We start from the raw sequence: 25839 nt of genomic DNA, 5'->3' as shown, positions 1-25839 counted from the left end.
ATATAATAGGCATCCCCGGAGGAGATTCAAGATCCTAGGATGAGCACACCACAAGAAGTCATGCTCTTGTTTAGTAATCTACCCTGCCTCCAAGCTGTGGACATTCCTCTCAAAGTCTCCTGTGTGTTGCCCAATGAGGACAGTTTATGATAATATTCTGGGTTATCAGGTTGCATTGCCTTGAGGCTTCTTCAACATCCTTCCATTATCACCTGCGCTCCTCCTTTGTCAGCTTGTTTTATAATTGCCTGATTCTGATTGGCTAGACAGTCCAAGGCCTGTTTTGGGGATTTGGTCAAATTCTCCATTCTTCAAGCGCTCAGTGTCAAAGTCCACCTTTCTAATGAAGGCAGCCAGAGCGGTATTTGATACTGGAGGCATAAAATGAGACTTAAGTCTGAAAAGAGAACTGATGTGGATCAAGCACCAAAACATTTTATACCGCTGCATGGAAATGGAGGCATGTGATGTGAGGCGTGAACCAGAAAGAAGGTTTAGTGTAAATCTGAGATGAGGGAACCCTTAGAAAATGAACCCTCGTTTTACCACAGGAAGCAGTCTGTTTTCTTTTTGCAGTTTACTAGATCGTAACCATGGTTTCATAGTGAAATGAGAGACCATGGTTTGTGAAGCATAGTTATACTGTGGTTAAATCACACTACGCTATGATTTTCCTAGTTTCTCCATCATGGCCTTACTACTACTCATTGTTCATCTTATTTCTCACTGCTTCCCTCATTTCTTTTGGGTTCCTCATGGGATATGTATTTGAAGTGTAGTCTGCAAAGCAGTGTGACAAATCCCAAATGTTAAAAAAAACAACTTTAAAACACAAGGTAACTATACAAAAATTATGATTTTGTGCATTCATTTGATATTTGAAGTCCAACTGTGATACTGTGCCAATTTGAAAACTTTATTCAAACCTGAATGGCATCTTTGGAGTCTACCCTGAGCTGCTACTACTACCTACTACTAGTACTGATATTAAAACTACCACTTCTACAAATACTACTATTACAACTTCTACTACCACTAAAACTATTACTACTACAAATACTACTACTGCTTCTCACTACAAATATTACTACTAGACATTCTATAACTTACTGCTACTACTACGACTACTGCTGTTACTAATATTGTGCATTGATTGAATATTGATCTGCGGCAGACTCTTAAGGTTTGTGGTTGCAGGAGGATAGAGGGGTTGGAGATCCTCAGATGATCCTGTTCTGCCATGGCACCTGTCCTGAGAAGTAGCCAGTATATGCTTCAGTGACAGCAATGGCCTCTCTGTTGGCGTTGTTGCTTCCAACCCTTCTGATGTCATGGGCACCAAGGAGTGGCTCTGCTGGAACTGCAGGCACTGGTACAGACCCACCACCTTCCCACCTCAGGAAGTTGTGGAGCATACAGGTTGTTTCCACAACTCCCTCTGCCACCTCTGGAGACGATGTGCCCTCTGATACAGCGTCCACTCAGTCAAGATGCCAGTGGAGAACTCCACCATTCTACTGCCATGGAAAAGACTGAAGTTGAAGACCTGCTTGTCTCCCTGTAGGGCCTCAGTATGTCTCTACTGAGAGGGAAGGCCTCATCAGTCACGAGACATGGGGGACGGGGCCCAGCTCCCCTGCGCCAGGGAGAGGGGTGTCTTCAGGGGCTTCAGGTAGGTCCAGTGCACCCTGGCGTAGGGCCCTGCCACAAGTGGAGGCAGATAGCATCTTTCATCACAGTTTTTCCCATACGCTCCCTCGTCGAACATCCGGAAACTGTAGTGGGGACCCAACGGAGAAGGTTGATGATGGTGATGATGATGGATGATGTGCTTCCCATCAGTTCACCTAAGATAAGATTTTATTAATCCCCCGGGGGAGATTCGGGTGTCAGAGCAGTGGAGTGACAGAACAGAGACGTACTGAATAGAAAACCATGTCAAAAAGCATAGGCTACATATTTTGGATAATATAAGATGAACTATAATTAACTTTAATAGTCCGGGGTGGGGGTGGTAATATAGCCTAATAGCCTAGCCTACTGCCTTGGACGGATCTTCTCATGTCAGAGATGCAGTGTAAAATCATGACAAATTGCGGGGCGGTCACGAGGATGTCACACATTTGAAACCAATTTGTCCATAATTGGTAGATTTTTCAAGACCGACTCCCCCCAAATGACGCAGTCCGCGGATACTCCGGCGCGTGCGCAAACAGACCCTGTTGGTGCGCTAATATCCACAGCGAGGACCAGCCAGCACTGAGGCACGAGCGGTCGTTTTGTTTACCTCAAAGGGTAGAAACACTCACAAACATGTCGGGATTTGATAGCAACCCCTTTGTCGATCCAGTGGATGTCAATCCTTTCCAGGTAAGAAACGAATTTATACCTAGACGACAGCCAACGTTCTTTTTCTGTCATTTACCTTCTTCCAAAGGGTGTAAAAAGATATGCCGCAACCCAAACCTGTTTGGTTGGTTGCTGGGCTGGGCCTCCAAGTCACTTCCTTGTTCATGATTTACAACGTAAATGATTGACGTTTTATCAGCCAGTTATTTTTCGCAAAAGAAATTGTAGGCCAATGAGATGCTTCGTGTAGCCTAGGTGTGCACGTAGCCCACCCTCACCTAAACAGGTAGGACTAGATAACTCAACGAATTAAGCGTTGTCTGTTTGATCAATTCTACACGATGCTAATGCCATCAACTGTTACTGATCAATGGAATCATTCATCATTTATTTTAACGAATATGTTTGCGCCTGTCACAAAGTTAATGGTAGCCTATAGCCTACTGAGACAATGGAATATGACACATAACCACCATTTATCAGAGGGAAGAATTCCCACAATCGGAGACCATTTTGGAGCCTAAAGAACTGAGTAAGATGTTGTGGTGTGTGTTCATCAGGATGCCTCGGTCACCCAAGTCACAGGTGGTGGGGTTGAAAACATTGATGAATTCAATCCTTTTTCGTCCAGTCCAATGGTAAGATATATATATTATGAATATATATGTCACACTGTCCTATTTTGTGCTGATATTCAAATACTTTTCTTGTTTAGCTCCCTGATGAAAATATCATAATGTGTTCCTCTCCTACCACTAAAGGCATTCAGACCATCTTTGTTATAGTTGATTAATAGCCTACCTGTTATTGTTATTCTTTAAGGTAAGTTCACAAGCATCTTTTTAGCTGCAGAGCTATTTTAATTGGATGTCTTATGGCATAATCATGTGTCTTTCAGGGAAACAACACTACGACTATCCCCGCCTCTGCTGCTTCATCCCAACCAGCAGTGCTACAAGCTTCTGTGGTGGAGCCCAGTCCTCAAGTGAGTTCTGTTAATGTATGAAAAATGTGAGGGCGCCTTACAACAGTTTGAACTGTTTTAACTATGTCTATTAGCTCAATGTTCATATCTAGGTCATTGTATACACACACTCACAATTGAATTCAGGTTGGTGCCTCCTGAGGTCATGGGCTACAAAACATGATTAATTTGAGTCAAAATAAATGTAATTTTTTAATGTGCCTATTCAATAGAAAGGCCAAGAACATTATTTTTTTTATCACGTTCTGTCTCTTCTGAGACACTTTCCAGTGAAGGAAAAGTCTTCCCACTCATGGCCCTAGCGTCCATCCATAGCTTCTCATCAAGTTAATGCCCTTCCTTCAGCCATCTTGGGTAAAGATGGCATCGTAAGGCAGCTTTTTTTCCATAGAGACTGAATATTACACAATCTACAAGTGTATAAGAAAACAAATTATATAAAGACATAAATGTTGTTTAATTGTCTCTTTCCCATCATGCACCAGGCTACTGCAACCGCTGCTCAGGCCAATCTCCTCAGACAACAGGAGGAGCTGGAAAAGAAGGCAGCTGAGCTGGAGCGGAAAGAGCAGGAGCTACAGGCCCGGGGTCGAGGAGGCCCTGCAGGTGAGACACCCCCGTCAGCCAGGGGCTACATGCTGCACCTGCATACATTTAATACTTAAAGCCACACAAACTTCTGCACTATGAGCCTGCATGATCTAACCGGGAGAGAAAATTCAGTCTGCTTCAATCTCATGGTTTGTGGGTTTGGCTCTGTTGCTGATTGGGTCAGGTGTAGAGATGTAACGGTATGAACATTTCATATCACGATTATTGACCGAAATTATCACAGTTATCAGTATTTTCGCGGTATTATAAAATGTGCTGAACATTTTCAAAAACTACTGATACACACAATGAAATCATTTCACCAAGTTTTATACTGAAAGCCACAAATAAAATGAGCAGCTCTATGCACTTTTGTTTGCATAAGCATTAAAAGAATGAGTCTTGGAGACTGTTGCCAATGTTGGTTTATGCTGGGCAGTATTTACAGTGAGTTTTTCAAAGAGTGGAAATCAGACATGGTTTTAATGATCAATATATCATGATACATTCAATCAAATTTTATCGCGGTTTATTATTATACCGGTTAGCGTTACATCCCTAGTCAGGAGTTGGCTTACCTGACGCGCCAGATGGTTTGCTTCCCATAACCATCTGGGAACTATCCGTTGGAAACTGTTTGGAAAAGGGCAGGCACTTTGAAAAATACTTAGCAGGTGATTGGATGAACCATCTGTCTATCATGCGCTCTTCGCTATCGTAACCTGCCCAGCGTAGCTGTTTGTATTTCCTCTTAGAACGCTGATTGGCTAGATCATTTTCCGATCTGGCACAAATGGATCTTTATAGAGAGTATCCAGACTGATTTGCGAGAACACAATGTGAGTTGATGAGATCAGGTGCTATCTGACCCGACACCAAATTATTACAGTTATTATAATGGTCATAGCAGGACCAAACTACAGTCTACAAAGACACGCTTTTCACAGAGGAGCTCAATCACTTATCCCTCTCTATTTATCATAGCGATACAGCAATAAAATGTTTAACATCTTATGAAAACACTGCAGCTTTAATGGATTCCATACTGTGTATTACAACTTTCTTTCTCTGGCAGTGCGAGAGAACAACTGGCCACCACTTCCAAGGTTTTGCCCTGTAAAACCCTGTTTCTATCAAGACTTCAACGAGGACATCCCTGAGGAGTACCAGAAGATCTGTACGAGAATGTACTACCTGTGGATGTGTATGTACCCTGTGTTTGTTTAACCACAACCTGTCCGACTACAACAAATTCTGCCTGTAGCTCTCTGAGTTTCCCTTCTGCAGCTCATCCATTCATAGCAACATATTCATTTTTAGTCTCAATGCTCTGTTTGTTGAATGCTGATGACTAGATTACATGTGTTAAAAATACTTGGTCATACATTATACAATTGTTATATTAAATGTAGAGCTTGCTTCATGAAGACAACATAATCCATACCTTATTTCACAATTGTGTCATTACATGTAGAACACAATTCCTACCTTAGCCACCCTGCGTATCTATGCTATAAACGGCCCAACCCAATCAACATTCCATCCTGAACTGGTGCTCTTTCTAATGACCCATTCATCCTCTTGCTTTTCCAGTTCACAGCGTGACTCTCTTTCTCAACGTGCTGGCCTGCCTGGCCTACTTCACTGCCGACCAACAGTACGGGGTGGACTTTGGTTTATCCATCCTCTGGTTCATCCTCTTCACCCCCGTCTCTTTCATCTGTTGGTACCGGCCAGTTTATAAAGCCTTCAGGCAAGTGCTCTTCTTAGCGTTGCTTGCTTTTGTTTTCGTCTCTTATTTTTCATTTGTTATGAATGTTTTTCTACTTTTTCTAGATAGTGGCTTTTGTATCCTTGCCTGTCCTTGTCATGTAAAGTGTTTAAAAATCATAGTGATTAAAGATGTTTTTTTTTTTTTTGCTTCCTCTCAGGTCGGATAGTTCCTTCAGCTTCTTCTCCTTCTTCTTTATATTTTTCTTCCAAGTGTCGGTGTACATCATCCAGAGTGTGGGGATCCCCAAGTGGGGAAACAGGTGAGTCATTTGCTGTGCGTGCGCGTGTGTGTGTGTGTGAGAGAGAGAGAATGTGTGTTTGAGAGTGTGAGAGAGAGCATGCATGTGCTCCCAACAGTGTGCTGTGTGTGACCGTAGTATAGCTGTAGACACAAACACTGTCTTTTTGTGCATATGCATAGGTACATATGTGTATGCTTGAGTGTATCGTTCGGTGTTGGGTTGATTACTGCACACATCTGTGCATGTGCGGGTTTATTTGTGTGTGTTTCTCTTTCTTCTCGTCTTCATGGGTGTTGGTGTGTGTGTGTGTGTGTGTGTGTCCTGTCAGGCATCTCCTCTCTTGCCATCTCTTTGACAGATTCCCGCTGACCTAATCTGAAGGTGTGCTCTTTGTCCTGGGGGCTACTTTGTAAGTGTGTGGCATTCTGTTCACCTCTCTTTCACTCTCTGGGTTGTCAAACCTTTGGTCTCTCTCTCTCTTTCTCTCTCTCTCCCTCTCTCTGTCTCATTATTGTAAACAAACTTTTCTGTCCTCAAAGTGTTCATTCATATAAGCTTGACCTGTGCTATTCTGTTGGTCATTGGTGTGTTTGTGAATGTCTGCTCCATTCATATGTTGTTGTTTTTTTGCTTGATTGGCCTTTGACTGTTTACCAGAAACTAGTAATATGCTGTAAATATCATAAAATTGCCACTAGTTGATTTCCATATCCTTTCATTGTTCTGTAGTGGATGGATCTCCTCCATTACCATGATCAACAAAAACCTGGCTGTAGCTGTGGTCATGATGGTGGTGGCTGGCTTCTTCACGGTCAACGCTGTCCTCGGTGTCATCCTCCTGAAAATGGTACAGTATCTTTTGATACTTATTCATTGGAAGGAAATGTATTCTTGCTGGAATGAAATGTATGGTCTCTTATTGTAGCCTATAGCTACAGTAGCTGGTCAAACCCTTTTCAATAGGGTTTCATATTTAGCCTGGCCAACAGGTTCCATGCATCATATCACATCTGTTGGAATGTTGTAAACAATGTAAGAATCTGACACCTGATGTGGAAAGGTGATGAGGTGTCATATATCATTACATTTTTGTTGTCAAGGACTACTGTCTCTTATAATGGCCGGGGGCACGGTCAACACGGACAAATACAGGCCGACTCCCTCTACAGGCCGGGTCAAAAAGTGAATGTGTGTGAATGTGAATGGATGTGCTGTGAATGTGATGGTGTTATATTGTTAATAGATAAACAGGCTGTTTACATACCGGTAGGCCTCTTTGATTTGTTTTGTTGGATGACACAGGGCATATTTTTTGGTTTGTGCAATGTTTTTGCAATAAAAGTCCTGAAATTTAGGGATTATGTCCATGAGAGGTTAATTTTAAGGAATAAAGGCCCGTCTCTGATATAGGCCTGCCTCCAATAAAGGCCTGGGGCTCTCTGCAGCTCAGTAAATAAAGGCCCTGGCCACTATTAGAGGATTTACGGTATTCAGGTTTAGCACTCAGTACTGTTGCTATGACACTTCTGTACAAATCAGGAAATCTGTGGAAACTCATCCTCTTTACCCCGAACTATTCGTTTCCAGAGATTCCATGATTTGTAGCTTTCTAGCAACAGTACCGAGTCCCACACCTGAATCGTACATACAACAAAATCCCCTAAACGAGTTGCCAAATTGGCAAAGCTTTAACTAGCCCTTTGCTCACTCTACCTCCACCCAAGGTTCACTCCAAGTATCGGCGAACAGGGGCCAGCTTCACCAAGGCTCAGCAGGAGTTCTCCCAGGGCGTCCTGAGCAACAACACGTTCCAGAGCGCCGCGGCCAGCGCCGCCACCTCCGCCGCCTCCTCCGCTGCCCAGGGAGCCTTCCAGAGGAACTAGAAACCAGGCTGCTACCAGAGCCAGGTCCACGTCACGCTCATCCAGATGCTCGAATCAAGCGCACTTTCTTCTTTTTTCCACCGAGATGCCAGTCAGGCTACATCCCAATACCTTTTTCTTTTTATTGCTTTATTATATCTGACCCTCTAAAATGCAAGTCTGTCAATCCGTACACATGGTATGAAAAGTAGTTGTCTGAATTCTTTGATTTCATGTACATGAGGGGTAAAACTGTAAAAGAATACAGCACTGACCACCAGTCTGTTGTGTTTGGTGCATGCAAGTGTCCCAGATTGTGTTGCCCTCAAATTTTTCCTGCTCGTAAAAAAGAGGAAGGAAGTTGTAGAAGAGTATTGGGACAAGAGCTCTGTTTTAGTGACAGCCAAGAAACCGTCTACAATAGTCTGTTATCCTGGTCTGTTATCCTGGCCTGAACTATGTTGGTGTTCAATGTTCCTTGGCAACACACCATGATATAAAAAAAAAAAAAAGAAAGAGACACTCATTAAGAAGGAAACTCTAATTACTTGCTGATATCTAACTGGTTTCCTTCTTGAACATGGCACCAATTATTGATTAATCCGTTTTCTAGTGTAATATATTTTAACTATTAAAACCAACATAGCCGTAGTTTAAATCTCAAATTGAGCTCACTTCTGCGGCTCTCCTTGAAATACTCAAATATTCTTATAAGCTCTTCAACCTACCACTGCTATTTCCTAAAGACCTACTACTATTCCCTATAGGCCTACTACATCATTCTATTCCCTATAGGCCTACTACATCATGATTCTATTTCCTGTAGGCCTACTACTTCATGATTCTATTTCCTGTAGGCCTACTAGTTCTTGATTCTATTTCCTGTAGGCCTACTACTTCTTGATTCTATTTAGACACTCAGGTGCTCTCCTCAGGACACCTGTTAAAGGGTTTGAAAATTGAACGATTGAAAAACGGTACACAAGCACAAAACAGAGGTAGAAACACTGTAACTGGACCTGGGGTCTTAAAGAAGGAATTCTGATTGTATATCGCTCTCTGGGTCTATCTAACCCTGCAGTGAGTGGCAGACATTTTACTTTTTGAAGTCTCGATTTCTGTGTATGTATAGGTCAGATATTGATGAAGGGATCAATGTGTTTTCGTTGCTTTCTTGATTTTGTGTTACATTTGCAGTTCTTATGAGCAAACCAGGTTAAAGGAATAGACTGGTATATGAAGGACAGTAAAGTAAAGACATATTTTGATGTCTCATTGAAGTAATGGTTGTGGTTAACTTGAAGTTATACTTACAGCAGCAAGGTAAGCACACAGTACAATGTATCAATCCTATGTTGATGGAAATAGGTTACTTTAACAAGGTCAGAACAGATGCTACCAAAAACACTGGTTATTTATGAATAACATCACCTATGTCTGTACGTAAAGTGTGTATACTTGTGTTGGTATGACCTTGCTTTATGCATACACTATGAAGAGTTATTTTGAATCATCTTAAAAATATATATATTGAAATGTGGGTATTAGGGCATATTAGAAATTGACAAGATCTTTAATGTATTTAGTACAAGAATGAATGTGTGAGTGTTAGTGGGTACCGTGAGAATGAGTGAGTGAATTCATGAGTTGACAGCAATTGATCAATGATATGTGTAAACGTGTATAAACGATTCACCTGCCAGAAGCGAGGTTCCTAGGTAAGGTAATTGGAAATAGAAGCATATGACTTGTTAGAGGAAAAAGTCAAATATAGCAACGATCAAAAGATAAATACTTTATTTCTTGATTTTAGTAGCAGCATAGTATCACCATGTATTATTGAGTGTATGTTGCCAGACTTTTCTTTGAAGGTTCTTTATTTCTGACTTCTAATTACTTGCTATTTTGTTACACTACACTCTTAACTTCCCCTCATATCTCCCTTGTGTGCCTATCTGTTACATATAGTGGACACTGGTTTACTGATAGGAATGTGCATTTCTTTAACTCCAGTGAGTAAATTAAAAACACCAAATCCATTATGGTCCAATTGCTGTTTTTGTGGCATTCGGTTTGGTGTTTTTTTCTATACCAATAGCCTATCATTTTTAGTTCTGTAAATCTGCTTATATTTTAATGTACATATTTCTCACATGTTATGTTACTTTGTTGGAGGGCTTTTTTTTTTTTTTTATGTCATCGCATAGGGCCGGCTCTAGGCACATGCAGGCTTGGGCATTGCTTACTCATAATTCTGTTTCCTACCGAATTTATCATAACATCAACTTCAAAACAGGCCCTACATGTCTTACTGCTTACTCAGAACTGTCTAGAACCGGCCCTACTTAGTTAATTTATGAATTTTATCTTATCATTATATTCATTAAATTTGTTTTCTAAACTCAATGCAACAGCCTGTTTGACTGTATTCACCTGAATCTATGAGTGAATCTGTCTGTCATTTGGATCCTTTCTATTATCTGTTGGACAGCATTGATAGTTCTCCACGTTTTCACCAACACCATAGCAACCCCAGGACACAATTTAATTTCATGTGTTATATTGTCTTACACTCCCCAAATGAAGTTCTTAGCGGGAAGGCCTACTTTAAATATCAAGTGGGCAAGCACCATGGATGTATTAAGCACCATGGATGTATTAATAAACAAGCACCATGGATGTATTAATAAACAAGCACCATGGATGTATTAATAAACAAGCACCATGGATGTATTAATAAACAAGCACCATGGATGTATTAATAAACAAGCACCATGGATGTATTAATAAACAAGCACCATGGATGTATTAATAAACAAGCACCATGGATGTATTAATAAACAAGCACCATGGATGTATTAATAAACAAGCACCATGGATGTATTAATAAACAAGCACCATGGATGTATTAATAAACAAGCACCATGGATGTATTAATAAACAAGCACCATGGATGTATTAATAAACAAGCAAGCACCATGGATGTATTAATAAACAAGCACCATGGATGTATTAATAAACAAGCACCATGGATGTATTAATAAACAAGCACCATGGATGTATTAATAAACAAGCAAGCACCATGGATGTATTAATAAACAAGCACGCACTAATTCCACAAGCGTCTCCATGGAAACGCCCTCTTGTTTATGGGATGTGAACATGGCAGAGGAGCAGCAGAACACACCAGCGGTGAGTGACAAAGTGGCCAGACTTATTCAGGGGCATTAACCTGGCTGTCTAGCAAGTTATCCAACTTAGAATCATGAACTTGAATACACTGCTTTAGCTCGCAAAGCTATTCATGTTAAACTCGCTGTTTGCTAGCTAGCTAATCCCACAGCCTAACAGCTAACGGGCTAGCAAGCTCCGAGCCCCGTCTCACAAGTATTCTAAACATCAGCTGGCTAATTTACATAGATCTCGATATGACTGTGTTTTAGGTGCGAATGCTTCAGCGATTTGATCACATGACCTTGCAGTAAAATAGTTAATTGCCTATCTGCCTGGTTCACCGGCTAACAAGCAGTGGTAGTCGGCAGCCAGCTGTCTTAGAGATAGAACAAGCTAGCTAGCTAACGTTAGCCAGTAACAGAACAGATTAGCTAGCTAGCTGATATAACAAGATAACGTTAGCGACCTGATTTTGATCATTGCATCGGGCATTCGCTTGTCCTCTGAACAATGCAGTGTGCTAGCTCCAACTGACTTATTCCTAATGCACCAGTTAGCTAACAGTGATGCCTTCCTGGCACTTCACACACGCAGTAAATGAATGAGTTGAGTGTGCGGTTAGCCCCTTTCGGGACTGCGTTACTAGCTGGTTGGTTTGGCTAACGGCAGTCCCTTACCTGTGTATAGCGAGTCAGTCCCTTACCTGTGTGTATAGCGAGTCAGTCCCTTACCTGTGTATAGCGAGTCAGTCCCTTACCTGTGTATAGCGAGTCAGTCCCTTACCTGTGTATAGCGAGTCAGTCCCTTACCTGTGTATAGCGAGTCAGTCCCTTACCTGTGTATAGCGAGTCAGTCCCTTACCTGTGTATAGCGAGTCAGTCCCTTACCTGTGTGTATAGCGAGTCAGTCCCTTACCTGTGTATAGCGAGTCAGTCCCTTACCTGTGTATAGCGAGTCAGTCCCTTACCTGTGTATAGCGAGTCAGTCCCTTACCTGTGTATAGCGAGTCAGTCCCTTACCTGTGTATAGCGAGTCAGTCCCTTACCTGTGTATAGCGAGTCAGTCCCTTACCTGTGTATAGCGAGGCAGTCCCTTACCTGTGTATAGCGAGTCAGTCCCTTACCTGTGTATAGCGAGTCAGTCCCTTACCTGTGTATAGCGAGTCAGTCCCTTACCTGTGTATAGCGAGTCAGTCCCTTACCTGTGTATAGCGAGTCAGTCCCTTACCTGTGTATAGCGAGGCAGTCCCTTACCTGTGTATAGCGAGTCAGTCCCTTACCTGTGTATAGCGAGTCAGTCCCTTACCTGTGTATAGCGAGTCAGTCCCTTACCTGTGTATAGCGAGTCAGTCCCTTACCTGTGTATAGCGAGTCAGTCCCTTACCTGTGTATAGCGAGTCAGTCCCTTACCTGTGTATAGCGAGTCAGTCCCTTACCTGTGTATAGCGAGTCAGTCCCTTACCTGTGTATAGCGAGTCAGTCCCTTACCTGTGTATAGCGAGTCAGTCCCTTACCTGTGTATAGCGAGTCAGTCCCTTACCTGTGTATAGCGAGTCAGTCCCTTACCTGTGTATAGCGAGTCAGTCCCTTACCTGTGTATAGCGAGTCAGTCCCTTACCTGTGTATAGCGAGTCAGTCCCTTACCTGTGTATAGCGAGTCAGTCCCTTACCTGTGTATAGCGAGTCAGTCCCTTACCTGTGTATAGCGAGTCAGTCCCTCACCTGTCTATAGCGAGTCAGTCCAATAGTAGTCCCGAAGGTGCGGTGTTACTGATACACGGGTTGCACATCTCTTGTGATTGGGATAAATTTACAAATCAGTTCAGCAGCCAATCTAGCAAGATTACTGAAGTCATTCTCATAAATCATTAAGTGAACCATATTGCTCATAATTATTCATTTTTCTGTAGGTCCTGACCAATGAACCCAAAAAGCGACGGGCTCCAAAAGGTATTTGTGCTGAAACTACTATCCAAACACCTTGTTCCACGGGATGTTCATCAATCATTGATCCCATGGAACAAGCCCCTCGAAGCACTGTTAGGCCATATGCATCTAGTGGTGTTCAATCTGAAAACGGTGTGCACTGTTTTGCTATGGTTTCAGGCTGTAAAATAAGATGACACAAATCTTGCTATAATTATTGTATACACACTGATGCAAATACTGCTAGGTCCTGTACATTGTGGGAATTGTATGTAAGTAAATATCTAACATCAAATTCACATGAGTAAGTATAGGCCTATTGTTTTCACACATCAAAGGCAGACAAACTCCAATAATAAGAGCAAAAGCATATCTGGAGCTTATTAATTTGTCTAAATATCATTTAGTAATAGCAATGACAAACATTTAGCTGATGAAGCTACTATTTTGATGAGTATGTTCATGTCATGACAGGCCTACTACAGTCTCACAACTCTTGAATTTGGTACAGTATGTTGTAGTGCAATACATTCTTAAAAGTTAAAATGCTCTGCTATCCTCTGAATTTTAGCCTACACTTGACCAGCTTGTGTGTTATGGTCAGTGATTCAATTTGAACCCCATCATCAGTGGTTACCCATAGGCATAACACTATGCAATATAGCAATTGTAATAGAAGTGAGGGTTGCATTTCTACTCAAACATTCTTCCCTACCTTCCTTGTACAGTCAATACAGTGATTGAAATAAACTCAAGTCAATGTCTGCTGTTTGGAATTGAAATATGTGATTCTCCTGCAGAGGGCAGCACAACCCTTCTGTCCTTTTAGCTAATCCTGTGGCCTTTTAATCCCTGTGCAGCACTCTGTGCATCCCTGCTGTGAAGAGCGCTATACAAATAAAGTTTTACTTCCTTACTTACTTTACAAGATGACTTTGACAATGTAGAGTAGCCCACTTCATTTTGGTCATTGCAGACATCATTAAAAGCATGAAAGGTGTTTTTTTATTCATGGCATATTCTGTCATCAAATCTCTTGTAGTCTGCTCCAAATCAGAATCAGTTTTATTGCCACTGTAGTTTTTCAACATACTAGGAATTTGCTTTCGGGCATGGTGCATAACATGGAGAAAACATTGGACGAGGGACGAGACAGGACAGTGCAAATAACTGTACAAAATACGAGAGCAAATGATGTTGTGTCCCACTCTATCTCAGCTCTGTAGTACAATATCAACTGTTAGGATATGAGGGAAGCAACAAATCCTGGATAAATGGGTAAATATTCATTTTGACCTATTTTTTCTATAAGGTGACAAGGTGAGGATCCAGGTGTCTTTTGAACTCAGCATGTAGACTTTGAGTGCTTTTTAATTTTATTTTTTATTTAACCCTTTATTTAAACAGGTAAAATGACATTGAGACCCAGGGCTCATTTACAATAACTACTGGGCCACACATCAAACCCAGAAACAGGAAGAATATTATTATTGCTGTCTCATCAGGAGCAACGCGGATCAAGCCTACCATTCCGAATGTAAACCGGAAAACATGAGAGAAGGGATGCAGTTACCCCATTAAGAGATGACGAGGCTTTCTGCTAATTGGGGGTGGAGAGGAGCAGGATCTCACTCTGGCTCTCAGTGCCGGACTCTGGAGCCCAGACCTAAGGCCAGGGTGATGAACAGAGAGCAGAGCTTTAGTGCAAATCATAGTATTCCCTTAGGCACTGCGTCATCGGAAACCCCGATATCAGCACCAGACTCACGTTTCAGCTTCATTTCATATAGGCAGCATCTGATTTCTGCCCCACAGTAGGTACAAGATAACACGATTACTGAAAATCCAGAGTCACTATTTGGAATGCTGTCTGACAGCTTGAATGCAATATTGTGTTCTCCCTGAAGAAAGCCTCTTGAGGATTCCTAACATTACCAAAGTAATCTTTGCATTCAATTTCATGTTCTGTTCATCTGACTCTGACGGGTCTCTGTCTGTGAGGAGCGTAGGCTCCGTGGCGCTGTCTTGAGTACCAAGCTTCTTACAGACATGCTTGTCTGAGCAACAAGGAGAATATCTTAACCAGCGCGGACTGGGAAAAAAATGTCTGTAACTAGCAATTATGGTATGCCAACCTCAGCTGCTACTAGCAAGCTATTATATTCACTGACATGTATTGTGCTGGATGAATGTTGCCTCCAAGTATTTGTTAAAAGCTGCTACTGTACATCTGTATCCGTTCTGTCAGAGACAGTAATTGTTGTGCAGTGCAATTTCAGGAACCTCAAGAGTGTGAACTCTACATGGAGGCAGTCTTTACTGTACCCTGACTTTTCACATAGCTTGAAATCTCCATTGTAGAAAGTTGCTTGGTGGTGTCATCCTTATTTATTGTGATAGGTCAGCTTTTGATGTACATTTCCTTTCCCAATGCAGGGTTCTTGCTTGTGTTGGCCCTATTTACTTAACCTCTGAAGACCTTAAAGAAGCGGATAGCTTTTGTATCATAATGGACATGGTTGTCTGGTGAGCAGTGTGTGTCCAGGTGCTTGATGAGGCCCCAACACACTATTTTATGCTTTTCAAGGACTTGGAAATCTGAGTGTGAATCAGCAAGGCCAGGGTGATGGTGTAGGGGGCGGGGCTCACTTTAGATAGGAGCCACTTTGGGTCGGTTGGTTCCTCCAAATACCTGGAAGACTGCTCTCTTTCTTCTCCTCTTAGCTCCAGAACTCCCAATCTTGGAAAGGAGGAACTGGCTCATCCATCTGCACTATATCCGCAAAGACTATGAGACCTGCAAGGTAGGCCAGCCCAGCCCTCCCCCCACTGTCTCTCCCAGTGGTACAGTCCCTGTCATCCCATGGGTTGATGCGTTCTGTGTCGGACTGATCTTTCAGCACACCCAAACAGCGAGGGAGATAATGAATGCTTAATGAATGCCTCCCTTACTGAGGAGGCCTGTTCTACCTAAGTGCCGTCTGCTGTGAGGATAGTGCTCTAATTATCCGTTTCAAGCAGGTCTGTCCGATCATTGGAAAATACTAGGAAACAGTATTCTGTAACAGTAGTCTTCTAGGTCTGTACGTTTAAGTGTAAGTGTGAGTTTGAGTGGCAAAAGTGTAACATCTAACTGTGATGTCTTTTACTTTTTAATTGTTTGTTTACTCTTCTTGATTTTATTTGGTTTAGTAGGGCTTTGTGTAACATTGTCAAACCTGGGTATTGCAGATCCTATCAGATTGTGTTGTGCCAAAGTTCTTCCTTGCAAGTTGCAAACTTGTGTTAGAATAGGGATTATCTGTTCTCTGTGTTTACCCCAGGAGATCATCAAAGACCAGCTGCAGGAGACTCAGGGCATGTGTGAATATGCCATTTATGTTCAAGGTAACACACGCTATTATACCCCACATTCATACCAATTATCATTCACCATGTCAAAACAGCGTACAGTAGTGACCTTAGAAGTCTCTGCTAGTCTGCGACACTCAAAAGCGTATCAGCAGATGCATAAGTACCCACAAAAATGCTTTCTCACCCCCTACCGTGTGTAGAATATGTAAATATGTTTGTTTATTCATTCAAATGGAAAACCCTCTTTTCTTGGGTGAAGCGCTGATCTTGCGTTTGGAGGGGAAGATCCAGGAGTCCCTGGAGCTGTTTCAGAGCTGCGCTATCCTCAACCCTGCCAGCCCCGATAACCTCAAACAAGTTGCCAGATCGCTGTGAGTAGCCCTGCTAGGCTGTGAGTAGCCCTGCTAGGCCGGGGAAGAGCTGTGAGTAGCCCTGCTAGGCTGGGGGAGAGCTGTGAGTAGCCCTGCTAGGCTGGGGGAGAGGTGTGAGTAGCCCTGCTAGGCTGGGGGAGAGCTGTGAGTAGCCCTGCTAGGCTGGGGGAGAGGTGTGAGTAGCCCTGCTAGGCTGGGGGAGAGCTGTGAGTAGCCCTGCTAGGCTGGGGGAGAGCTGTGAGTACCCCTGCTAGGCTGGGGAAGAGCTGTGAGTAGCCCTGCTAGGCTGGGGAAGAGCTGTGAGTAACCCTGCTAGGCTGAGGAAGAGCTGTGAGTACCCCTGCTAGGCTGGGGGAGAGGTGTGAGTAGCCCTGCTAGGCTGGAGAAGAGCAGCCCCACCATAGGGCTAGGAGCAGATGCAGGGCTATGATTAGAGGCTGTTTTTCACAAGGTTTTAAACCTGTATAGCGATAATGGCCTATCCACCACTGATGTCTTGCTTGGTAAGCAGTTTTGAATGTGTACCACTCTTTGACCATGTCCAATAAGGCATTCTTTGTCCTTTCATTCATTCATGGTGTGTTGATGATGTCCTCCAGGTTTCTGCTGGGAAAGCACAAGGCAGCCATTGAGGTCTATCACGAAGCTGGGAGGCTCAATGACAAAGACTGGGTGAGGGAAATGGCGATGTCTGTCCAGTTCATTCCAGTTTATTTCTTGGCCAAACAAAATGTTTGATATCTTTCTTAATGCAGGAGATCAACCACAATCTGGGTGTGTGTTACTCCTTCATCAAAGACTTCAAAAATGTAAGTATAAACCAGTGGTCGATACGCAGTGTTGGAGCATATTGAAGTAACTGGACTAGGCAACTTGTTTTATGCTGTTCAAAACAAGTAGGTAGATAGGTAGGTACAGTATGTAGGTAGGTACTGTAGGTAGGTAGGTAGGTACAGTATGTCAAAACAAGTAGGTAGATACTGTAGGTAGGTAGGTAGATACTGTAGGTAGGTAGGGTGGGTGGGTGGGTAGGTAGGGTAGGTAGGTAGGTAGGTATGTATTGTAAGTAGGTAGGTACTGTAGGTAGGTACTGTAGGTAGGTACTGTAGGTATGTATGTAGGTAGGTAGGTAGGTAGGTAGGTATTGTAGGTAGGTAGGTACTGTAGGTAGGTACTGTAGGTAGGTAGGTAGGTACTGTAGGTAGGTAGGTAGGTAGATTGGTAGGTAGGTAGGTAGGTAGGTAGGTAGGTACTGTAGGTAGGTAGGTAGGTAGGTAGGTAGGTAGGTAGGTACTGTAGGTAGGTACTGTAGGTAGGTAGGTAGGTATGTAGGTAGGTACTGTAGGTAGATAGGTAGGTAGGTAGGTAGGTAGGTACTGTAGGTAGGTATGTAGGTAGGTATGTAGGTAGGTACTGTAGGTAGGTATGTAGGTAGGTACTGTAGGTAGGTAGGTATGTAGGTAGGTACTGTAGGTAGATAGGTAGGTAGGTAGATAGATAGGTAGGTAGGTAGGTACTGTAGGTAGGTAGGTAGGTAGGTAGGTAGGTAGGTAGGTAGGTAGGTACTGTAGGTAGGTAGGTAGGTACTGTAGGTAGGTAGGTAGGTAGGTACTGTAGGTAGGTAGGTAGGTAGGTACTGTAGGTAGGTATGTAGGTAGGTATGTAGGTAGGTACTGTAGGTAGGTACTGTAGGTAGGTATGTAGGTAGGTATGTAGGTAGGTACTGTAGGTAGGTACTGTAGGTAGATAGGTAGGTAGATAGATAGATAGGTAGGTAGGTAGGTACTGTAGGTAGGTAGGTAGGTAGGTACTGTAGGTAGGTACTGTAGGTAGGTAGGTAGGTAGGTAGGTAGATTGGTAGGTAGGTAGGTAGGTACTGTAGGTAGGTAGGTACTGTAGGTAGGTAGGTATGTAGGTAGGTATGTAGGTAGGTACTGTAGGTAGGTATGTAGGTAGGTATGTAGGTAGGTACTGTAGGTAGGTAGGTATGTAGGTAGGTACTGTAGGTAGATAGGTAGGTAGGTACTGTAGGTAGGTAGGTAGGTATGTAGGTAGGTACTGTAGGTAGGTATGTAGGTAGGTACTGTAGGTAGGTAGGTAGGTATGTAGGTAGGTACTGTAGGTAGGTAGGTAGGTACTGTAGGTAGGTAGGTATGTAGGTAGGTACTGTAGGTAGATAGGTAGGTAGGTACTGTAGGTAGGTAGGTATGTAGGTAGGTACTGTAGGTAGGTATGTAGGTAGGTACTGTAGGTAGGTAGGTATGTAGGTAGGTAGATAGGTAGGTAGGTACTGTAGGTAGGTAGGTATGTAGGTAGGTACTGTAGGTAGGTATGTAGGTAGGTACTGTAGGTAGGTAGGTAGGTATGTAGGTAGGTACTGTAGGTAGGTAGGTAGGTACTGTAGGTAGGTAGGTATGTAGGTAGGTACTGTAGGTAGGTAGGTAGGTACTGTAGGTAGGTAGGTATGTAGGTAGGTACTGTAGGTAGGTAGGTATGTAGGTAGGTACTGTAGGTAGGTAGGTAGGTAGGTATGTAGGTAGGTACTGTAGGTAGGTAGGTAGGTACTGTAGGTAGGTAGGTACTGTAGGTAGGTACTGTAGGTAGGTAGGTATGTAGGTAGGTACTGTAGGTAGGTACTGTAGGTAGGTAGGTATGTAGGTAGGTACTGTAGGTAGGTATGTAGGTAGGTACTGTAGGTAGGTAGGTAGGTATGTAGGTAGGTAGGTATGTAGGTAGGTACTGTAGGTAGATAGGTAGGTAGGTACTGTAGGTAGGTAGGTATGTAGGTAGGTACTGTAGGTAGGTATGTAGGTAGGTACTGTAGGTAGGTAGGTAGGTACTGTAGGTAGGTAGGTATGTAGGTAGGTACTGTAGGTAGATAGGTAGGTAGGTACTGTAGGTAGGTAGGTATGTAGGTAGGTACTGTAGGTAGGTATGTAGGTAGGTACTGTAGGTAGGTAGGTATGTAGGTAGGTACTGTAGGTAGATAGGTAGGTAGGTACTGTAGGTAGGTAGGTATGTAGGTAGGTACTGTAGGTAGGTATGTAGGTAGGTACTGTAGGTAGGTAGGTAGGTATGTAGGTAGGTACTGTAGGTAGGTATGTAGGTAGGTACTGTAGGTAGGTAGGTATGTAGGTAGGTACTGTAGGTAGGTAGGTAGGTACTGTAGGTAGGTAGGTAGGTATGTAGGTAGGTACTGTAGGTAGGTAGGTATGTAGGTAGGTACTGTAGGTAGGTAGGTAGGTATGTAGGTAGGTACTGTAGGTAGGTAGGTAGGTACTGTAGGTAGGTAGGTATGTAGGTAGGTACTGTAGGTAGGTACTGTAGGTAGGTAGGTATGTAGGTAGGTACTGTAGGTAGGTACTGTAGGTAGGTAGGTAGGTAGGTAGGTAGGTAGGTAGGTACTGTAGGTAGGTACTGTATCGTTCAGACGGGACTTGTCAAACACAACATGTCTGCTATGTTCTGGGGGGGGACAGGCATATAATGGACGAAAGGGCCATAAACTGATTGCTCCAACGGGTATCAAGACTATTAGATAAGTTATCCTAGACCCATTACCCCAGACAAATTCCTACTATGTATGTGTGTACCATATACATGGTCAATAAATGGGATCTTGAATGTTAGGGTTGGCTAAGCTGGAGTAATAGCAGATGTACGGTATTTAGTTGGTGTCCATAGTGCTCCAGCGGGTATCAGAACTAGTATGACAAATAAACCTATTTGAATGCGTCAGAATGGGCTAATGTGGAGAGAAGTTGCCTGCATATTATTTATCTATTGTCTCTGTCTTAGGCTGAGGAGAGGTTAAATATGGCCCTGCACTTGAATAAACACGCCAAGACTTTCATGATGTTGGGGAAAGTCCACTTGTTGGCCGGAGACACTGACAAGGCCATCGAGGTGTACAAGAGCTCAGTGGAGTAAGTACCAGCCAGGAAAAACCACTTACGTCTTTATGGAGTTTTTATTGTAGAGTTGAGACATTTAGGGAGCCACCTTAATGAAATGTGTTCAAATTATATTAAGACACTCTAGGAGGGAAATTGAGTTTTAATTAAAAACTTTTCAATCTCTTTTTTTAATAAAAAGAAACGGTTACCTTATAAAGTATTTAGTGCCAGAACAGAATTTAAAAAAAGAAAATCTTTGTAATTACAATACAACATACTGAATGTCTTTATTATGATATAGATTTTCTTAATAAAGTGATTCAGTTGCTCAGGAGAGCAATGATACAGTTTCAGCCTTTATTAAAGCCTTTTCAGTGTTGTAAATTAACAGCAGCCAAGCAATATTCTCTTCTACAATACTTACTTAATTACACCAATGTTCAGGAAACAAAATATTTCAAGGAATAATGGTCGAAGAATAAGGAAACCATGTTGCTATTGAACAGTGGTCATTCCCTCTTGGTCCTTTAAGCACACTTTCACACCATTTTGCCTCTATTCAAACTTCACACTTCTTCTTCGTGTGGGTTTCGATGTTGTGTCCTCTCCCCCCCAGGCTCGGGGCCGAGGGCCTATCCTTTTACCACCCCGAGCCTGGGTGAGGGGTCACCTGGGCTATATATCCAGACACACCGGCCAGGCCAGGAGCCATGGCACCGTTTCTATCTTCACACTGTTCTAGTGTTACAACTCATTTCAATCATTGTGCTGAGGAACCTGACCTAGTGATGAACACTATAAACGCTAACGTTTACTCTATTTTTAGAGTATGTAGGCCAGTGGATTAAATAAATTAATGCCAAAGTTAGTCTATCTGTGTGAATATTATTGCCACCTCCTGTTGGGGACGAATTAATAATTAATCAGGGGTAACTGTGCAACTTGGGTTGATTTTAATGAGACAAACCACTGTGAGCCTTATACATAACCTCTCTCGCTCTCTCCCTCTCTTGCCCTCTCCCTCCCTCCCTCTTTTCCTTTAACTGAAGTATCTCCCCCATTCATAATTAATACTCTATGATTATGCTGAATAAAACACATTAATAATCAGCAAATTCCCTGATTGGCCCGACATGATGTGTTATTACACACATGTTATTACACACAGATAAGGTAACATCTTTCATCGGACATGCCTTCTCCTTTCCTTGGCTTAGGCACTGCCCTGAAAATACTGAGTTGCTGACCACTCTTGGACTCCTGTATCTGCAGGTAAATCACTAACCATATATCACTGTCAATATATTGATAAGTGAATGATCTTTTACTGGTGGCACAGTAAATTAATCAGATTATGTTCTTGGAGTTTGTTTGTGACAGAAATGATGACATTTGTCTAATGGAAGCAAATGGTGGTTTCCACTAGGGTTAGGGTTAACCCTAACCCCTAACCCTATTACAAATGACATCAAATTACAATTAAAATTACAACAAATTTTGTTCACTCATTATTGTCACTATTCCACAGCTTGGGAAATACCAAAAAGCATTTGAGCATCTCGGAAACGCACTCACTTATGACCCTCACAACTATACAGTAAGTTGATCATACAAGTCATATTGATCATGCCAATACTCTCCTCTGATTCTTAATTCATACCAGGGTGTGCATTCAAGATGAGGTATCATGCTGTTTCCTCCTGTACTGTGTGTGTGTTTCCTTGTAGGCCATCTTGGCTGCAGGCAGTATGATGCAGACCCATGGAGACTTCGACGTGGCCATGAGCAAATACCGCGTGGCAGCGTATTCTGTCCCCGAGAGCCCCCCTCTTTGGAACAACATCGGCATGTGCTTCTTCGGCAAGAAGAAATATGTTGCTGTGAGTCGCACCTGTAATGCACACACTCTGTATTTAAACATGCCCTAATAGATGGCTGCATGCTCTGGTCACACTTGGGTGAAAATGGATTTGATTTGTTTTATCAACTGTGTGTTTACTTGAGCTTGAGGTTTAGTGTTTCGTATTCTACTGGTTCCAGTGATAATTATTTGAAATTATTTCTACTGTAGTACCACTTGATCCAGTTGCATTTGTGTAATGAATTCTGTCTCTGGTTCAGAGCACATGTATCAGACTCCCAAACCTTCACATACTTTAGTTTATTTAATTAGACAGTAGTTAATATACATGATAGAGCAAGCCATACATCATACAAATGTCAAGGATGGCATAAAAAGTCAGACTTATTTCCATTGTGGTCCTTGGTCTTGGCACATAACAACTAGCTAACATAAGCTAATCAGACTCCCATTTCCCATCATGCCTTGCCCCAGGCCATCAGCTGTTTGAAGCGGGCCCACTACCTGTCTCCGTTTGACTGGAAGGTGCTGTACAACCTGGGCCTGGTGCACCTGACCATGCAGCAGTACGCCTCCGCCTTCCACTTCCTGAGCGCGGCCACCAACCTGCATCCCCGCCTGGGGGAGCTCTACATGCTGCTGGCAGGTAACGTGAGCATCCCGGGGGTCATGCAGGAAATCAACGCTTTTATTAAGATATGAACGACTTCTTATTTACTGGCTTGGCTAATCACAATTTAGAAATGGTACTTGGAATGGGCCAATAGACTTTTTTTCTGATCATCTATTCTTGGATCGTCTGATGACGTGTCACTCACACACCCTGTTTTAGTCTGTTATGATACGAGTTTTATTCCAACTGAACACCAATCTCTGCTCTTATTTCCAATACGTGCTTACTGTGCTTTGTTATATGATTCACTCAAATATCATATTAGAGACTACGGTGATGGCTAACACATAATGGCCGACCATGTAGGCAACTTCTCTGTAACTATTTGTGCACTCTCCTGTTAGTCATGTCTCTCTTATGAAGTATCTAGCCCATGTTTACTGCTCTGTGTATGTTCTTAGCCAATAGACATACATTTTCCAGGAGCTTGCTTGATCGTCTCGTTGAGAGAGGTCAGGGTAGAATTTTTACAGCTCACTTTTCTGGCCCCCGGGTGAAACTGTTTTTTTTTTTTGCTTCCCTCTGGAATATGTAGATGGGGCCTATGCCCACCCTCCCATTGCTCTCTGTAAAGCGCATCGTGTTGACTCTGTGTATGAAATGCGCTATATAAATAAAGTTTGATTTTATTTGATTCCAATAGTGGCCCTGACCAATCTGGATGATGTGGAAAATGCCACGAGATCCTACGAACAGGCTGTGGCTTTGGATCAGTGAGTCTCGCTCGCTTTAACTCCTTTGAATATTGAGTCCCAACCAGCTCCTCCCTGTGAGGTAAATTATTCACTCCTGGTGTGTTTTTGAGTGGTTTTCTGCTTTGACTGGCGTCTCCCAGGTCTAACCCTCTGGTGAATCTGAACTTCGCCATCCTGCTCTACAACCAGGGAGATAAGAAGGGGGCATTGGAGCAGTATCAGGATATGGAGCGGAAAGTCAACCTGCTGAAAGACAGCAGCAACAGCACCGAGTTTGATCCAGAGGTAAGGTCACGCACAACTCACTTCATTTGCTTTTATTATGCTTCCCCATGCAACTCTCTCCCCTGTCTTTGCTGCAGAAGAGAATGGGCCCCATTCCTCCTCAACATCTTCTTAAGTGTCTTCTTGAATGTCCTCTGACGAACTTCGTAAGACAAGCCCTGAGAAGAATCGATGAACGTGCGGGAGTGTGTTCGTGAATCGCACAAGTGTTTGCAGCTATCCCCCAAAATGATGAATGCCTCTGATTTGTAAATTGAGAGTGCGTTCTCTTTCACCTGGATTAGCATACGTTAACGCCCCACCGGCTCCATATAAGGGCATGTCTGGAGTCCACACTATGAATACCGGCCAATCAGGCCTCGACTCGCTAGCTTTTCGATAGCGTAACTGGTTTGTATGTGGGTTGGCAAGTCAGAGGACATGAGTTTGAATTAAGCGTGGGCAATCAGAATCTGATTTTACATTAGCCAAAAAGGCTTACACCGACTATGAATTTGCCTTGGTCTGTTTGTGTATGACAATAAACTAGGGCTGGCCCATGTAATTAGAGTATTCCACTATTTGTTCGGTAGGTTGGTATTTGAAGCTCAACTCAGTATTTGGAGCAGTATTTGTTTTTTTTGCGGGGGGGGACAAAACTTTGCAGAAGTAGCTCAAACTACAATAGTATCGGGGCTGATACTGTGCTCATATACTGTAAGATTGCTCCGATACTCCAAACCAATATCAACATCATAACGCTACATTGAGTGACTCGCGAAAGCGCAACTCAACAGAAGAAACATTTTGTTTCCTCAGCTCATGGATATGGCTCAGAAAATGGCGGTTGCCCTGCAGGTGGGTGAGAGCCTTGTGTGGTCCAAACCAAGCAAGGACTCCAAGTCCAAGAAAAGTGCCAGCACTACTGCCAAGGTCCCCAGCTCCCAGCAGCCCCTGGGCACTAACCAGGCCCTCGGCCAGGCCATGTCCTCCGCCGCAGGCTACAACAAGAGCTTACAGCTCCCAGCAGGTAGACTTCTAGTGGGACCAGTGCTCTACTAGGGAGCTTTTTCAAAAATGTCATTTCAGAATTTTTCATACACAATTTGAATCTGGCTTGGACCACACCCAATGCTGCTTGCAGCTGTAATTTCTCTCGCTCTCTCGCTCTCTCTCTCTCTCTCTCTCTCTGATGTCTTCATACCAGCATTGAATCTATAGTAACAGGACAGCAGTATGGCACATGCATACATACTGTGGGTAAAGGTTGTTTTGTTTTTTTACCCCATTGTGTTTCAGGAACGCCCCCCAAGGCCCCCTCCCTGACCTTGGGGCCGGAGGCTGATGTGGAGACGGCCCCCAGCCCTCCCAGCGACCCCCCAGGCTCCCCTGACCCAGATGAGCCGGAACCCGCCCCCAAACCCAAAGTTACCAAGAGTAAATCGAGGGTGGAGGTGAATTAGTACCATTAGTACTAGTACCTCAAACCCACTCTACTACCCAGCTAATGAATGTTAGTGGAGAGAACACAAGCTGTTTCTGTTATGCTTATGAAAAGTTAGGCAAGAACCCAAAAACACGTTTGCGTATTAGTCATACATACACGATGTACACTGTGTTTTACACCATAACCTTTGCAGATTGGAAATGGATTTTACAAACCAAAGCAAGGCAGCGAAGCAAAGAGTTGCCTTGCTGATCATCAAAGACCTTGACACATATAATATTGTGTCAGTGTGCATTCAATTGCTCAATTGTTGGAGACATCAAGATGGAGTTATCAAGGTATTCTGCAGTATTTTCATAAATATGCTTTCAAACACT

At 43.0% G+C, this 25839-nt stretch overlaps 2 protein-coding genes across 2 annotated transcripts; both read left to right on the top strand.

The window, feature by feature from the left end:
• Positions 1 to 2240: 2240 nt before the first annotated feature.
• On the top strand, positions 2241 to 8894 carry LOC311307671 (secretory carrier-associated membrane protein 2-like). The gene is made up of 9 exons (XM_084436520.1): positions 2241 to 2370; positions 2910 to 2987; positions 3248 to 3334; positions 3820 to 3940; positions 5001 to 5129; positions 5519 to 5678; positions 5857 to 5958; positions 6670 to 6787; positions 7665 to 8894. The coding sequence occupies exons 1-9, from the start codon at positions 2314 to 2316 to the stop codon at positions 7821 to 7823; spliced, it is 1011 nt and encodes a 336-aa protein (XP_084292646.1). The 5' UTR covers positions 2241 to 2313; the 3' UTR covers positions 7824 to 8894.
• An 8337-nt stretch (positions 8895 to 17231) lies between these two features.
• On the top strand, positions 17232 to 25584 carry bbs4 (Bardet-Biedl syndrome 4). Its single transcript, XM_084437069.1, has 11 exons — positions 17232 to 17298; positions 17382 to 17435; positions 20425 to 20552; positions 21740 to 21794; positions 22051 to 22119; positions 22250 to 22402; positions 22858 to 23029; positions 23700 to 23769; positions 23892 to 24036; positions 24835 to 25045; positions 25315 to 25584. Exons 3-11 carry the CDS (start codon positions 20443 to 20445, stop codon positions 25476 to 25478), a joined length of 1149 nt encoding a protein of 382 aa, XP_084293195.1. The 5' UTR covers positions 17232 to 17298; positions 17382 to 17435; positions 20425 to 20442; the 3' UTR covers positions 25479 to 25584.
• Positions 25585 to 25839: the final 255 nt, after the last annotated feature.

This window comes from Borostomias antarcticus (genome assembly GCF_949987555.1).
Source record: "Borostomias antarcticus genome assembly, chromosome: 4".
In the NCBI taxonomy this organism is placed as follows: domain Eukaryota; kingdom Metazoa; phylum Chordata; class Actinopteri; order Stomiiformes; family Stomiidae; genus Borostomias; species Borostomias antarcticus.
This window is presented reverse-complemented; position numbering and strand designations above follow the sequence as displayed.